Below are 16,424 nucleotides of genomic sequence, written 5' to 3'. Positions count from 1 at the left end.
ACGGAAACGGAATTCCACTAGTTGACATGATTAAATGGAAATATTCAGATTTAATTTATAATAATTATAATACTATCACGAATCACAGCACAAAAGCTTAATACCCAAGTAAAAATGAATTATTTAAAAAAGCACAAAAAATAATAGTAATATATAATGTGATCTGATATAGGCTCACACAAGAACTGAAAATTCAGTATTGTTTGTTTGTTTGTATGGCGTTTTTACGTCGCATGGAAGCAGTGGTTATTCAGCAACGGGACCAACGGCTTAACGTGACTTCCGAACCACGTCGAGATCCGTGGACTTCTATCACCAGAAATTCACATCTCTCACACCTCAGGAAAATTCAGTATTAATACAGAAGTTTCTTGCCATATTAATAGACTAGTTTGTTGCCATATCAATAGACATTTTGCCATTTCAATAGACAAGCTTCTTGCCATATTAACAGAAAAGTTTGCTGCCATATTAATAGACAAGTGTGTTACCATATCAATAGACAAGTTTGTTGCCATATCAATGGACAAGTTAGCTGCCATATCAACAGAAAAGTTTCTTGCCATTTCAATAGACAAGCTTGTTGCCATATTAACAAAAAAGTTTGCTGCTATATTAATAGACAAGTGTGTTGCCATATCAATAGACAAGTTTGTTGCCATATCAACAGGCAAGTTTCTTGCCATTTCAATAGACAAGCTTGTTGCCATATTAACAAAAAAGTTTGCTGCCATATTAATAGACAAGTGTGTTGCCATATCCATTAGACAGTTTGTGCCAATTCAATGGACAAGTTTTGTTGCCAATATCAAAAGACCCAAAAAGGGTTTTTTCCTTGCCTTTCAATAAACAAGTTTGCTGCCATATCAACAGACAAGTTTGTTGCCATTTCAATAGACAAGTTTGTTGCCATTTCAATAGACAAGTTTGTTGCCATATTAACAAAAAAGTTTGCTGCCATATTAATAGACAAGTGTGTTGCCATATCAACAGGAAAGTCTGTTGCTATGTTAAAGTACAGAATATACTAACAATCGCCTTAGCCTAGAGTTGACCCATATGTTTGGCAAGTTCTTAATGTGGATAAGTTTGATGTGGACCTCCAGACATTGTCCAACCAACCAACTGAAACTGGAAATTATAGCTGTAATCCCGTTACAAACTTGGCATTTATTCGTAATCAAAGAAACATTGCACAAGTTGTAAAAATTTTATTGCTAACTTTTAACGTAAATTAAAACGCGCTAAAGTCTAGGTCAAATAGACCCTAGTTTCGCCAACGAAAATTAAAAATACGCTATATTTCATTAGAAATTATTTTTCTGTAGTACACTTTTTTTTTGTTTACATTTTCATTCTAATAAATAAATCTAAAATATCCTATCAGGCTGACGTGGATGGGAATACTGAATTCAAACCAAAGGCCAATCGCTGGGACTGATGAGAGCATTCAGCACTGAAACGGAAACTGAGAAGGTGGAAAGTAAGATGGAAGAAAGAGACTATGGACGGAGGTACAGTAAAATGAATAAAAAGGGGTTGCAGCTAGGGGCCGACAACACGCTGCAAAGAACCTTAAGTAATTAATGCCTACAGTGCTTACGACACTAACCACTAAAACTTAGTGGATCCTGCTTATTCTGCCTTCGATCTCTTCCTGCCGAGCTGTCCAACTTCCTTAACTTTTCCCGGCCCCTAGACCAAATCATTTGATCTCAGTGACTCACCGAGTATGACTTGGTGACAAAAACGAAAGTTGAATTAGAATAGTTTTTGCTTCCGTTTAACGTCAACGGATGGAAGTTGCGTCTCGTTTTGTGTCAAATAAAGTATGCCATGCGTAGTTTTTCTTTTCTCTCACAAGCTCTTTTGATTTTTTCTCTTTTTTTTTTTTGGCTTGTTTTAAGTTGATTTTCTTTCACTGTCCTTAATTTCATACGATTTCGAGTAGCATTTTATTTTTTTTTTTATGGTGTTTTTTACGTTGCATGGAACCAGTGGTTATTCAGCAACGGGTCCAACGGCTTTACGTGACCTCCGAAGCACGTCGAGATTCGTGAACTTTTATCCCCAGAAATAGACATCTCTAACTCCTCAATGGAATGCTCGGGAATCGAATTCGTGGCCACCGAGGTGACACGCCAACACCCTACCGACCACGCCACATTCAGCAGTTAGCGCTACGGAATGAACAGTTAAAACACACAGATTTGTTATGAATCTTGTCCACAATTGGCCTGTTAACAATAACCAAAAATTGTCATTTAGGTATTTACGTACTTGGAAACAACCAGACAAAAAATAAATAAGTTAGAATAGAAGGTCAACAACCGTAAAAAAGAGACTCAAATAGAAGTAAACGTAAACTTAATCAAAATACTTTTTACACGAGTAAAGAGTATAAAAATAAATTATAATACAAAATTATCAGTATCAGGATAGAACAAGATAAAGCACAACAAAATCAAAATAACCAAAACTAATTTTATACGGAAGTCTAACATCGATGACACATTTTTAGTTAGTTGTCTTTCTTGCCCTTTCACGACCGGAAGGTAGAATCGTTGCATCGATTCCTTGCACGGCTCATGCAGGAGGCTTCTGAATATTCAAGTACTATATTGCCTCAAGGCATTTTTGCCTTTTAGCATCAGAAACATTTCTCAATAACTTCGGTGTTGGCCTCGATGAACATTTCCCTGATTAGAGCAAAATCGTGTACGTCTCTCTTGTGATTTTTAACAATTCTACCATTTCGCGACTTGCAGCAGTGATGCCAACCCCTCTAACTCTATGCACCCTACACAAGACAAGAAATGACCCTACATAGCTGGAAATTACCCAGCATTCTGAGGTTGTGGTGATAAGAAATAATGCCAATAAAGATGTTGATCAATACAGGCATTGTTACAATTACCCTACTTAAAAAATATTGCCCTAAGGTCTAAAAATGTTTGGTCAAATTACCCTACGAGTAGGTCAATTACCTTGCTGTTGGCAACATTGACTTGCAGTTCGCAATTTGAAACTTGTATTTATAATACTACGTTGCATCTATCAAGAGAGCGCTTCTTGTTATGGGAGTTATTCTTTACGATTAAGTTGGTAGATCTAAAGTTCTTATATAGTAATCTGCAGGCCAATTTTAGTATTCTTCACTATCGGTATTACTGCTCGTCCTACAACCTTAATTCTCGTCAGTCTTTTAAGAAGTGTCATTTAGTTCCTGACAGACCAATGAACGTCCATCAAAAAGAACTTGAATAACAGTTTCCTGGGGAACAGAGGAAGATAATCGAGAGGATTAGTGAGAAACCACCTAACCGTAACTTCGCTGTTATATAGAACATTTGCATAAAGGGAAACTTACTGTCAACATTCACCAACACATATATATCGAAGAGTACATCTTCGAGTAAATAGAATAGATACAACTGAGCGAAACGAAACGGATTTCCTTAATGACGCATCGTGAGCATTTTCGTTGCATGAACGAACGCTCCTGAAATATACTGGACGATTATCTTGTGGGATTTCCTTTGCTTCGAAACTGGTATCTAACTAGCATGACTGAGTAGTTAGCCCACAATGTATGGTATGAGAATGCTTTCATTGTTTGTTTCCGGAGAGAGAGAGAGAGAGAGAGAGAGAGAGAGAGAGAGAGAGAGAGAGAGAGAGAGAGAACTAATTTTTCTACGATTAAAGCGCCGATAAGAAAAGACCGGGAGACACCGCTTCCGATGTCCAACATCCGGTTCCTTCCTTCGTGAAAGCCGTTCTGAATAAAGCTGACGCTTCTCCTAGTCCTAGGCAGGATTAGTAGGTTCTAGGGACCTCACTCGTATCCCAGCATTCGGGCACAGCTGAAGCCATAGACGAGGCTCCTTCATATTCAGGCCCAACACTTAATCGAAATTGACTCGCCAACCTCGTAGTCGTAGTACCACCATTAGGGACTCCATTGTTCCAAATTATCCCTCTCGATGTCTCTGTTCGCGACAAAGACTTTCTTGGTCGTCCTGGTCTTCAGTATTAGTGCGCTGTGCCATGAGGGAGTCGAAGGCCTAACTGTTACGAACGTTACGGAAAGTCTAGTGTTCGATCACCACGAACAACCATTCGAGCAACAGCAGTTTAAACAACAGCGCCAGGAGCTGGAAGCCATTGGATGCCAACCAATACTTCAGCCTGTTTGGATCGTGAGTCAACTCCGACCCGACGATGACCTGGCTGACCTCACCTTCTACCCGACAACTGCGGCCATGAAGATGTGCAATGAACATTACGGTTTCTGCGGGAAGTCAACTTTGGGACGCATCACGGGCGTCTGCCGTCCCGTCCCGGGGAGGGTGGCGGAGAAGATCTTTCTGGTGAACGTTTTTGGAAGGAAGGGAATCCAGACTCGAGAGGCGAGAGTATTCGAACACACCGAGTGTAGGTGCGAGAAAAACACACTTTAAGTTGGTCTAATACCTTGCAGTAAGATATAAGCCAATACCTTGCAGTAAGATCTAGGCCAATACCTTGCAGTAAAATTTAAACTCGCTTTATAAAACAACTATAGCACTGGAAACGTGTCAATAATGCCGCGGAATTGAAAAGAAAATCCCAACCGTGTATTGAACATTACACCCAAAAAAAAGCAACCGAATTACAAACGGCAAGGAACCAAAACATTCAACTTAGGGGTTGAAGACCAAAAGAGGCCGTTGGCTTGATTTACTCAGCACGTGGGTTTGTTCAGGGATTTTCCCTAGAGCACTAATAACATACTGCAGTGTACCACTTAGTATATGTTGTGTTACTTTATATCAGATGTTGAAATATAATGTAATGCATTATATGCTCAAGTTTTTACCCTTGCAGTGTACCACATAGTATATGTTGTGTTACTTTATATCAGATGTTGAAATGTAATGCATTATATGCTCAAAATTTTTACCCTTTTTGAAATTTTATTTAGCATGAAATAATCACATGACCTTTTAGACTGGGAGGGGCAGTCTATTCAAGAGCGCATGGCTAAATTATGTGTATGTAGGCATGTGTATAATATATATATATTGAATTTTTCCGTTCTATGTGTATATACCTATATATATTATACGAATTGTTTTCGTTCTATACACAAACAAGAAACAATAATGGGCTTGCTAAGAGAACTTTCAATCGCCTATTACAACACGTAGGAACCACGGTGGTAGTATCTTACACCCCAACCACAGGGTAGATCCTTTGGATCATCATCCAAGCCCCCAAATTCGAATGGGGCAAGATCGAAAGAAAGATGGGCTAGGGTGTTGGGTGGGGTGTGTGGCAGTGTGGGCGATCGCAAGTCGCAACAACTTTACAAACACAATATTCCATGGACTACTGACGTTCCTTCTACGGAACGGGTACCTCCCACCCAGTGAGCTCAGGGTTGTTAAGTTGCCAATTACGTATTTGTGACCCATTCAAGCAGCGTGGACGACCTGGCGCGAATTTCATTCATTCAAGTAGCAAAATAAGCAGTCTCAAATGAGGATTAGGCCTATGTATAATAATAAGGTTCACTCATAGGGTATGATTTACAAAGTTTTGTTAGGTTCCGGCTTATCCAAATCAAGGGATGATCATCTTTGGATTTGGAAGAAGAGCAGATTCCCATAGAGTAAACTAAATTTCTACATTATCATTGTTCTTGCTTAATTTGTCCTTTATTTCTAATATAGGTTTATTTTCCAAGTTACACTAATTGCTTTGTAAGTGTGATTTTCCTCTGCAGACGTTAGATTTAAAGTTATTGGATATGTATTATTTAAAATTATTTCATATATACAATCTAAAATTTCTATATTATAATCTGATTGTTTTGACCTTTAGTTATCATATATCTTATAAAATGTTCATGTATAATCAATGCTAGAAAAACAATATATTTTTTTAAGTCTTATGTTTTTTATCTTTAGTTATCATATACCTTAAAAATGTTCATGTATAATCAATGCTAGAAAAAAACTATATTTTTTTAAGTCTTGTTTAATAAATCTCAATGCAGAAAATACATCTTTATACTATGTACTATATGCAAAGGTGAAAATATATATGTCATTTCCCTGCCTTATCACTTCTCTTCAGGTACTCATAAGGCACATTAAACATATGTTAAGGTGGTCTGAGATACGTACAGTATTACATACAGTGACTCACATCATGAAATAAATGCCACCTAGATACAAATAAGTTATGAAATGAATTAATTTGATGTTCAAATAGGTTACTGTATCACTGAATGACCCTTAATAATAGCAATATCAGTGTATCACATAGTACAATATCTGCAGGAAAGAAATAACATACTAAAGTAAATAAAAAAAAAAAACTTGCAATAAGGTAGCGGTAACTGAGATCACAGAGGTATCATTTTATACTATTATAAATAAGAAAACATGCATTATAGCCACAATAGAAGAATAACATGAAAAAGCATTGTAAATAAACAAAAACTGTACTAAACTTATCACAATAAAACGAGATCCCAAGTAGCACGATATAACAGTAAATGGGGGAAAAATAAAAAAATAAACCTTGGAGTGATTAGCATAAGCCAATGAGGTAGTATATTACGTAACTCTTAAACAAAGAAACTTACAAAAACTAATCTGTATAATGAAGAGGTATATGACATTTATCATATTATGGGCACCCTTGGTATAGGAACATATAAGGCATGGTATGAAAAATAAAAAATAATAGATTTTACTACTGTATAGACTATATTACAAGTACTACCACTTAAAAAAAATATGCATAATGTTTTCTTAAGGATATCAGTCATTGTTACCATGCTGTCAGCTATTACCCTTACACTTCCATTTAATTCTTTTTGATTAGACAATATATCCTGAAAAATATCAGAAATATCTGCCAACCCCTAAACTGCTTCTTGCTCTAGTAGACCCAATCTTACCAAAATGAGCTAAAAATGAGGACCACCATAATAATACAGAAATTAGCTACTGCAATAACTCGGGAAAAGAAACATCAATGTAATTGTGTAATAATTGACAGTAATTATGATCAATGACTTCCCACATCTCTACCTAATCAAAAGAAAAAAAAAAAGTGACACTGATACCACAGATAGAATACATAACAATCTACCTGAGTCACAACTAGGCATGGTTAGGTTAGGCTAAGGTTGGGCTAGGTTATGAATCGGTCTTGTACAGAAGATCTTTTTAACAATACGGACCCCAATTTTATCCTTTTGAACATGTCCCATGTTCGTGTGGGACTGCTATTCTTCAAAAGCTACCTAACTTTTAACCCTAACCAAACCTAAGATTAAAAGGTTAACATTCATTTGCGGCAAAAATACCATACAAGAAAAATGCCTTAGAATTGTGTAAAATATATATAAAAATGATTTGGTTAGGCAAAGCATATTGGCAACTTATGCAATAATACCCACAGGCCTAGGCATATCATCACAGTTTAGGCTAAAACATTTATTCCCAAGCAATATCATAGGATAATTTTGCATAGCCTAACATATACTAAGCATATATTATAACTAGCATGAAGTTAACAGTACAACATAAGCCAAGGCATAGCCAAAACTCGCTTCAATCTCGGTAAGTATGGAAATTAGTCTATGCTAACTTAAGCTAGTAACCTATGCCTAGGTATGTCAGAAAATCTTACCTGTCTTCTTCATTTTAGTTGCATGTTGGGCCATTTTCTTTTTTACAGAGTGATAATCCTTGAATTTTTTTCTAACATCATTCCAAAGTCTTGGGATGGGCCCGGAACTGCCATAGCTGCTGTCACCTCTTGCCATGCAGTATCTCTCAAATTCCTTGTCACACCCATCTCTGAGAAGCTTCCAACTATTACCGCCTTCCTTTTCGCCCCTTCTGTCACCATTATATACAACTCTCTTTCAGTGAAGGGAGGCTGCTTCCTTTTCTTAGCCACAGGGACCATCTGACGGAGCTAGGACAATTCGCCGTAAACAAATTTGCCGTAGGACAATTGATTGTAAGACTTTTCGCCGTAAGAAAACTTGCCGTACGGATATTTTGCCGCAAGGACATTTCGCCGTAAAATGTATATTTTAGTTTTTAGCTTATTTCTTTTAGAGATCAATGTAAACTATATTCATAGTTATCTTCAAGTATATTTATCACTTTTCATTGATTTTCAGATGTTCATTAATTATAATTATATATAAGAAAAGGATAAAAAAAATGAAGACCACACACTTTATTTAAAAAGTTTTCTAAAAAAAAAAAAAAAATTCAAAGCTAAAAATCATGTAAGTTCAGAGCAATTGCTCGTAAATAATGTTTTGCATTTTGATCACTGACAATACTTAGTATGCGCTTATAAACATTTTTGTATTGTTTCTTGACTGCTGTTTCACCTCTTTCTGCATCGATTATCTTCTTTTTAGAAAGACATTCTTCATTTTTCAATACATTGATGAGTTTCCACAAATTTGGATGCGTATTGGTCACAGATGCTTGAAGCGCATTATGGAACCCTTCTACTCCATTGTTGGTATTAGCCAGCTGATTTAGGGTTCTTTGATAAACATTCCAAAGTTCGATAGGAAAAGTTGGAGAAACTCTACGACGACGACGTCCCTTCCCTCTCTCTCCCCCAATTTAATGAGTTTCAAAATATGCAACTAGTTCTTGTGGTAAGTCATCGTCATCAACCAACTCTATAAATGCATCAATGATGTCTGAAGGCGGTATGAATGCAAGTGCCATAAGGCACTTTACTTTTGTATTAAAAGCACAATCACTTTGATATCGAACCTTAAGCCCAATATCTGTCACTTTTCTATAAACATTCTTACAGAAATGAAAATAACCGCCTGTTACATTTGCAGAAGGGAAAATGTCAGAAAAACTTAAAAAAATAGCTGGTTCGAAATCAATCGTTAGATTTTCAGGTTCTAGGGACTCGAGTAAATCTTTAATCTTTTGAAAAAACGTATTGTAAGATTCCTTAGTTTTATTCGGAAGGAGACCGTAAACTCGTGGGATGCATGCATGTCCTATGCTGACATGTAGAGTATATAACTGATAGAAGATTTCAGGACAAACCTTAAATGTTCCATCGCATGCCCAATTTGTATGTCTTTCTAGATCGTGTAACCCTGCAATCGTACCAAAGATCAACTTTCTGTTTTCATCTTCCATTCCACTATCATAAAGTAAAAATCTTTCTCCGTTCTGTAAACACGCAAATTCTTCGGGAATTACATAACCGATTCTTGTTCTTGGAATAAGAGGGGCCTTTTCTTCTTTTTGTCTCCATCTTCTTATGTTTCTTGACAAATTTGAAGTTGATGGCATAAGAGAGCGTCCTGCATTTTTTAATTCCTCGCATGCAGCACCAATCAATGATCTTGAAGCTAGCTGGGATTTCAGTGCATTTTCTTTCATATGTGCAATTGTTTTTTGCATTTTATGTTTGCTTGGGTTCGCTGGATGGGTATGCTCACTTACAGTTTTACAGATTGAAATATCTTCAATATTCCGTCTTGTATGTATTCTTGCTTTGCAGTTTTGTTTTCAACACACTTGCAATGAACCTTGCCTCTATATTCTCTTTCTTGCCTGTAAATGAAGTTGGAATCATCTACGAGCTTATCACAACCTCTGGTGCTTTTGATGGTGTACGGCATCGTAGGGGTTTAAGTTTCAACTGATAAAAGTAGATAATACAAAGGTTTAAGATAAAAAGAAATAAAAAATATGGTAAACTACCGAATTTGTAATGACCTCATTTAAACATTTAACGAAGGGTGTCAAAATTTATAACGACCCTTCTCTCTCTTTAATCTATACATGACAAAGCATATACATTTTACGGCGAAATGTCCTTGCGGCAAAATATCCGTACGGCAATTTTTCTTACGGCAAAATGTCTTACAATCAATTGCCCTACGGCAAATTTGTTTACGGCAAATTGTCCGGTCTCCCCATCTGACGCTCCTTAATCGCTCTCCCATCGACAATCAGCTGATAAGCTGCTGTATCGTGATTGGTTTTCAGTCTCTAGGCAGCTATGATATGGGCGATGCCATTGGCTGGACTATCCAAAGGCACGTCAGAGGCGCCTTTGAAAATCCATGTGTATAGGATTCCCCCTTCGGCGAGCCGTTGGGAAAGGTGCCATTTGTCAAGCAGTGTTGCCAAAGCGCGGAGAAATTACCAAAAGTGCGGAGAGGATTCGAGGGTGAGGCATTGACTCCTCACGTATGCGGCCTGTAGGTCCGCATAGTATATATGCTATTAAAACTTTTTTTCATTAATAAAAAATGATTGAAATTATATAATATTTTTGAAAATACTAATATTTTTGAAAAATTAACAATTTTAACTAGTCTCGAGTGTTCGTGAGCCAATATCATAAACAATCATATACGATTTTCAATTTAGAACCGATTTTGTCAACAGCAGATGACGTAACCCAATGCATTCATTCTTTAGGTCCAGCAATCTTTAATTTGCCTTTGTAATTATATATATATATATATATATATATATATATATATATATATATATATATATATATATATATATATTTATATATATATAGGTTAGTAAAATTTGGTTAATTTGTGAAATCTTAGGGTGAAGACTGACTTAAATTAATGTAAACTTAGTCATGTGTAAACGAGATTTCATTTATTTTTTGAGAAAACAACTGCAAATATGAATTAGGCAATTTCATTAGTTGAAGTGATTCAACTGATTACAACCGAATAAGTTTCGATATCAGTATGCTAGAAAGTGGTGTATTATAATCGTGGATTTTCTTTATATTAATGTAGCTTATTGATAAAAAAAAGGACTAATTATGTGCTCTTTTCCAATTTTTTGAAACTCATAGCCCTGAATAGGGCATTCGTTTGGCTTAGGATTGGCGCATGTATACCATAAATCATGCATAATATGCCGTCCATTCTCTTGGGGAAATGTCTCATTTCAAAATATCCGGATCATAAAAGGTGGCATACAGACCTACATGTTTCATATCGTTTTTGTCAGTTTACAATGTTTATGACATTGATTTTAAGCCTAGACCTATGTTATACATTAGGTTGTTTATTATCATTAATACTTCAGCAAACGTTTGATTTAACATACAGCATATTACCTAAAGTGACAAATGTGGCTTAAAAAAGAAAAGAAAGGATAAACTACTTATGAATATCGAAGGATTTATGGAGCTTGTCAACTTACTCTGTGGGGAACGCAAAGAAATGAATGCAAAACCAACCGTTTTTAGTAAAGAAATACATTTTAGTGCATTTTTTTGTAACTTTCCACTTTTTGCTGAAAACTTTATGAATAAATTTACTTGCCCTTGTTCACTTTGTAGCCTAATTTACGCATCAAATCATATACAACAATCATAAATATAAAACAGTAATCACACACACACGCACACATACATACATACACACACACACACACACACACACACACACACACACACACATATATATATATATATATATATATATATATATATATATATATTATAGAATGTAATAAACCAGCTTCAAGACTGAACATTGTCCGCGTATCTCGTTCGATTCTAAATTTTACTAACATTAAAGTTACGTAATGTTTCAAAAGATATGAAGCAACTGAATTTCCGGAAAGGGGAAAATCTAACTCTAAAAAGGTTTAATTAGTAAACCCAACTCATATACTGGAAAAGATACGGTTAATATAATATAAGCAGGGTGACTATTTCGTCTAGTTAGTGTAGCAACATAACATTGTTTGGCAATTAACACTACACCTCCCGGTGCGGAGCTAGTTTCTCGCTGAGTGCGGACTTCGCGGTAACCCTGAAAGCATGCACCTTTGCGTAAGGCTTGTTTAGAGTATGCGGCCCCTGGTGTCCTGTGCGTCGAACAAAAAATCAAATCGATTTATATATAAAGGTAAATGACTTGTAAGCGTCTCCCACACTATACCCAGATACCATGTTCTCTCTCTCTCTCTCTCTTTCTCTCATAGCGCATATTGTTTGCTCTAGAGGGAGGGAAATGAGACCAGAAAATAAGCTCTGCAGTAATATTTTATTTCATCTTGCGATATTTGACGATGCGTTTGGCGGCCTTTGTGCCGCTCTTCATAGCTCCGTCGACGGTGCCGAATCTCGTGGTGTCCGTGTGTTCTCCGGCCCAGAAGATGACCTGCAGCAGGTAGTTAACAAAAAGGTCAATGAGAATTTTGCTGTAGCTGTTGTCTTGTAAGTTTGAAACCTGTCATATATCCAAGTTAGTGTTCGGTTTGTTCAGATTAAGTTGGTATATGCCAGGACGGGTCCTAGGCCCAAGGAAAGTGTGGTTAGGCCAATACAAGACTTGAAATAGTTGATCTTATGTGGGCAGGCCAAAAGATGGGAACCAATCTAGGCCTATAGAACCATGACAAATAGCTTATCTTACGTGGGGCAGGTGATGGGGAATCAACCTAGGCCTATAGAAGCCATGAAATTGTTGATTTTACGTAGGGCTCAGTGGCGGATCGTCAGTAGGCACTGTGGAACTGCAGCGCCCCCTATAGATTTCAAATATATGCACAAAATTATGAGTGCATATATGAATATGAGAAATGAAGTATAGACTATCAATAATCTTTAAATAAATTATTACTATTCTCTTGTTTTTGTAAATTAAAAAAAAAATGAAACAATTTGTGGAACTGCCGGTGCTCAACAGTTCCAATTTTGCCAGCAGGGTGACAATGTGATAGCCAGCAAAGACATACACGAAAGATGGGAAGCTCAAGGCCACAGCCGCATCGGCCGCATACAATTTAGTTCCTGGCATGAAATGAAGATGGCGGTAGCATTTCACCTGCCTACATCGTCTGTTTGTTTACTTTTTCACAAAGCGGGCATTCAATTTTCAATCATGAGTGGGCGTAGCCATCATCACCCGTGTGTGGTTTGCAATAGGACGAAAATGATTTTCCCCATCTGATTTTTCATGCTTTTCCTCAGAATAAAGAAAGGTAATAAAATCATTACATCTGTTACAAAGTACATGATGACTTTTAGAGAAAATGAAGAAATAAAATAGACCAAAGCAAAATTGAATGTCGGTGCAGTGTTATTCCGAAATAAATATTGGAAAATATTTATAATACGGTGGACGCCTCTAAGCGGAAAGAAAATATATTTACATGTGATTTTCGACTAGAAAAAAATATTTGCCATTTGAAACCCCAACAACCAACCTAACCTTCCTGGTAATGTACATCAGTAGCCTAATCATGTCAACAGTAAACCTAACCTATCAGCGGTACCATAACCATGCCAACAGTTACCTAACCATGTCAACAGTAATTTGCAATGGAAATGAAGCTATCTTGCAAAACATATCAAAATCAACTAGAAAAACTATATTTTCTTGTCATTCTTGTCAATTGTATTTCAAATAAATACCTTAAAGTTATATTTGCATATCTTGAAAATCTCTAGAAATATGAAATAAACATACCAATTCCTATCACTGTCATACAATTCGTGAATATGGGTCCTCCATGCCTTTTCCCAGATAGGCTTCTCACAGCAACTTTGATATACTGTATATATATGTAGTTATGTTATATTCTCAGCAGCTTACCATTGGGTCGTAGTTATAAATGTTTACCTTAATTTTTCATTAATAAGCAACTATTTAGCGAACCAAAGTTGTTCCATCAGGAAGGATGTATCTTGTGGGAGCATTCATATGGGAGAGCATAAGTAGGTTAGTTAAGTTAGAGTGACTTACTTTAATTTCAAGTTCACTAACCTTTTAAATCTATGATTGAATTTTCCTATATGTATGGATAAAAGCATTCAAAATAAAAGAAAATTACATGCAAACCAGCATATCTGCTCCCACAAGATCCATTCTTACCGTTTCATCTAAGTTTCTGCATTATATGCTCATAATTGTTCAATTTTTTTAATGAAATCTTGTAATTGGTACCAACACCCCACATAGTATTCCAAAGTAAAGTTTACCATTTGGCAGCAAATGTACGCAGTAATACAGTAGTAATAAATTGGCAAAACAAGTTGTGAAAACCTATGATATTTGCTTGTACTGTACATGATGCAAAAAGAACATGGTTCAAGGTTGGTTCAAGTCAATTAGAATAATTGTTTCAAATTTTTTTTAGGAATGTGCATGCTTCTTGCAGAAATGGCATATTTACTAGAAAATACCAGGCAGAAGTGTTGTTTACATTACCTTCATAAAAGGGTGCCAATTGAATATGCATTTTTGAGAACTCCCACAATTGGGCTATGAGATTTTAATAAATTGTTATAAATAGGTTTGTTTCCTATTTGATTTGTGATTTCAATTTTTATTTGCATTTTTTATGGGTAAAAAGAAGTTAAACCTAGATTTTTTGCTTATACAGTATTTCTGTAAAATTACAGCATTGCATTTTGTTATAAAAGGGTACCTTACTTTTACTACTTTGTTGTTGTACTTTTTTTAGTTTTATTAACAAATATTGCTTAACTTTTGCCTAATCAGCATGCAAGTTAAGTCTGCTTTTTCATTTTGATTTCATATTATTGGTTTTGATCAGCCCATGCTTTGTTTTGCTATTTAAAATTCTGATATATGCATGTTTTGTTTGCATGACTTGTATGACTATTGCATGCAAATGAAGCATGTGCCATTTTCTTTTACTTTGTTTATGTTCTTTGCAAGAACATTTGTGTACAGTTGCTTAGGTTATGTACAGTATACAATCATAAGCACAAGCCCAAAAAAAGGAAAATAATTACTGTATACTATATTGGTGAAATAATAAGATAATATGAGAATAAGTTTGTTTCATTCTACTGCCCTCTCAATTTTAGATAAAGATACTTAGCACTTAATGTTACATTAACTGAAGGATTTTATTTAATGATTCAGAAATGCCTAAATATATAAGTCATAAGCTATGATAGAGCCCTATAATCATGTTAACAAGCAATATTAATCGATTTAGTATTCAATAATTTATAAAGAGAAGTTTATTGGAGCATAAGAATAAATTTTAACATTTAAAAAAACCGCGCTACGCCACAGCCGAGTTTTAGTTGAGGGCATAATCAATAGATGGCGCGCATCCTGACGGGTTGGATGACGTTTTTTTTAATGGTATAAATAGTCAGTTTCCCATCTTTCGTTTATTGTCTTTGATAGCCAGCCCGCGCGTTAAGGGTAGGGCCGGGGGAAGCACGCACCGCACTGCCCTCCCGAGCAGTGTCAGTCTGGCTGTTGACGAAGAAGTTACGCTTTGAAACTCGTCAAAGCTGAATCAACACGTACTGTGAGTGATAGTGATCAAATTAGTGACAATACTGTTATGTAATGTGATGCAGAATAATTAACTCGGTGGCGAGTTGCGGTAAATGAGAAAAAAATGATAATCACATTAATATTATTGAGTAAAATTCAAAATAATAGCTTTCGGCAGCGGTTCTGCTGCCTTCCTCAGAGGAGAGAGAGACCTTTTGTTTTATATAGACCTATGTTATTTTATTTTACTTTCATACTCAGTTTTGTATCTCAATGTTTTTGTTTTTGTTTTTATGACGCTATGCTTAGTTTACATAAACTTATTATTTTTATATAACCTCATATTATAATTATGTTAGTCCATCCGCCAGTCTCTCCGCTGCCGAAAGCTACTGTTGAATTTTAGTATTCTACTACCTATAGGTTGTTAATTTTTCAGTTTTGTTAGTAGTTTCAAATTCGATGAGGGCAATCATCCATTAGTAATCAGTCATGGCCCAAGAAAACAAGAAAAGAAAAGCAAACAATTAGTAAACTTAAAGGAGTGAAGTTTTTGGCATTGTCTCCACACAAAAGTTTGAAATATATATATATATATATATATATATATATATATATATATATATATATATATATATATATATATATATATATTAATGTCTGTTTATGCAGTTAATATCAAGGAATTAAAAAAAAAATTAGGTAACAGCACCCTTATGAATGAATGATAGCCTCGAGCCGCCACTGGTGGGGCAGGTAATGGGGAACCAACCTAGTCTATACGTGCTATGAAATAGTTATTTTACGTGTAGCAGTGATGGGGACCCAACTATGCCTATTCAGAGCCATGAAATTGCTTACCTTCGTGGGGAAGGTGGTGGGGGAACCAGCCTAGGTCTATACGAGCTATGAATAGCTCATTTTACTGGGGCATGTGATGGGACCAAGCTAGGCCTATAGAAGCCATGAAATCGCTTACCTTACGTGGGGCAGGTGGTGGGGGAACCAGCCTAGACCTATTTAACGGACAGTCATGTTCTCTTTTATCCCATTTGACTGGAGATAACGATTGCTTGCAAGTTGAACTCTTAAAAAATTGACC

General features: G+C 36.0%; 1 protein-coding gene across 1 annotated transcript in view; it reads right to left on the bottom strand.

The window, feature by feature from the left end:
- Positions 1 to 12,050: 12,050 nt before the first annotated feature.
- LOC135196752 (peroxisomal N(1)-acetyl-spermine/spermidine oxidase-like) overlaps positions 12,051 to 16,424 on the bottom strand; it is a 10,248-nt gene continuing 5,874 nt past the window's right edge. Inside the window, exon 9 of the mRNA XM_064223560.1 lies at positions 12,051 to 12,217. Coding sequence (XP_064079630.1) covers positions 12,101 to 12,217 — 117 coding nt within the window. The 3' untranslated portion in view covers positions 12,051 to 12,100. The remainder of the gene's footprint in view (positions 12,218 to 16,424) is intronic.

The sequence above is a fragment of the Macrobrachium nipponense genome, chromosome 18 (assembly GCF_015104395.2).
Source record: "Macrobrachium nipponense isolate FS-2020 chromosome 18, ASM1510439v2, whole genome shotgun sequence".
NCBI lineage: Eukaryota > Metazoa > Arthropoda > Malacostraca > Decapoda > Palaemonidae > Macrobrachium > Macrobrachium nipponense.
Note: the sequence above shows the minus strand (reverse complement) of the source record. Positions and strands in the feature narration are given on the sequence as shown.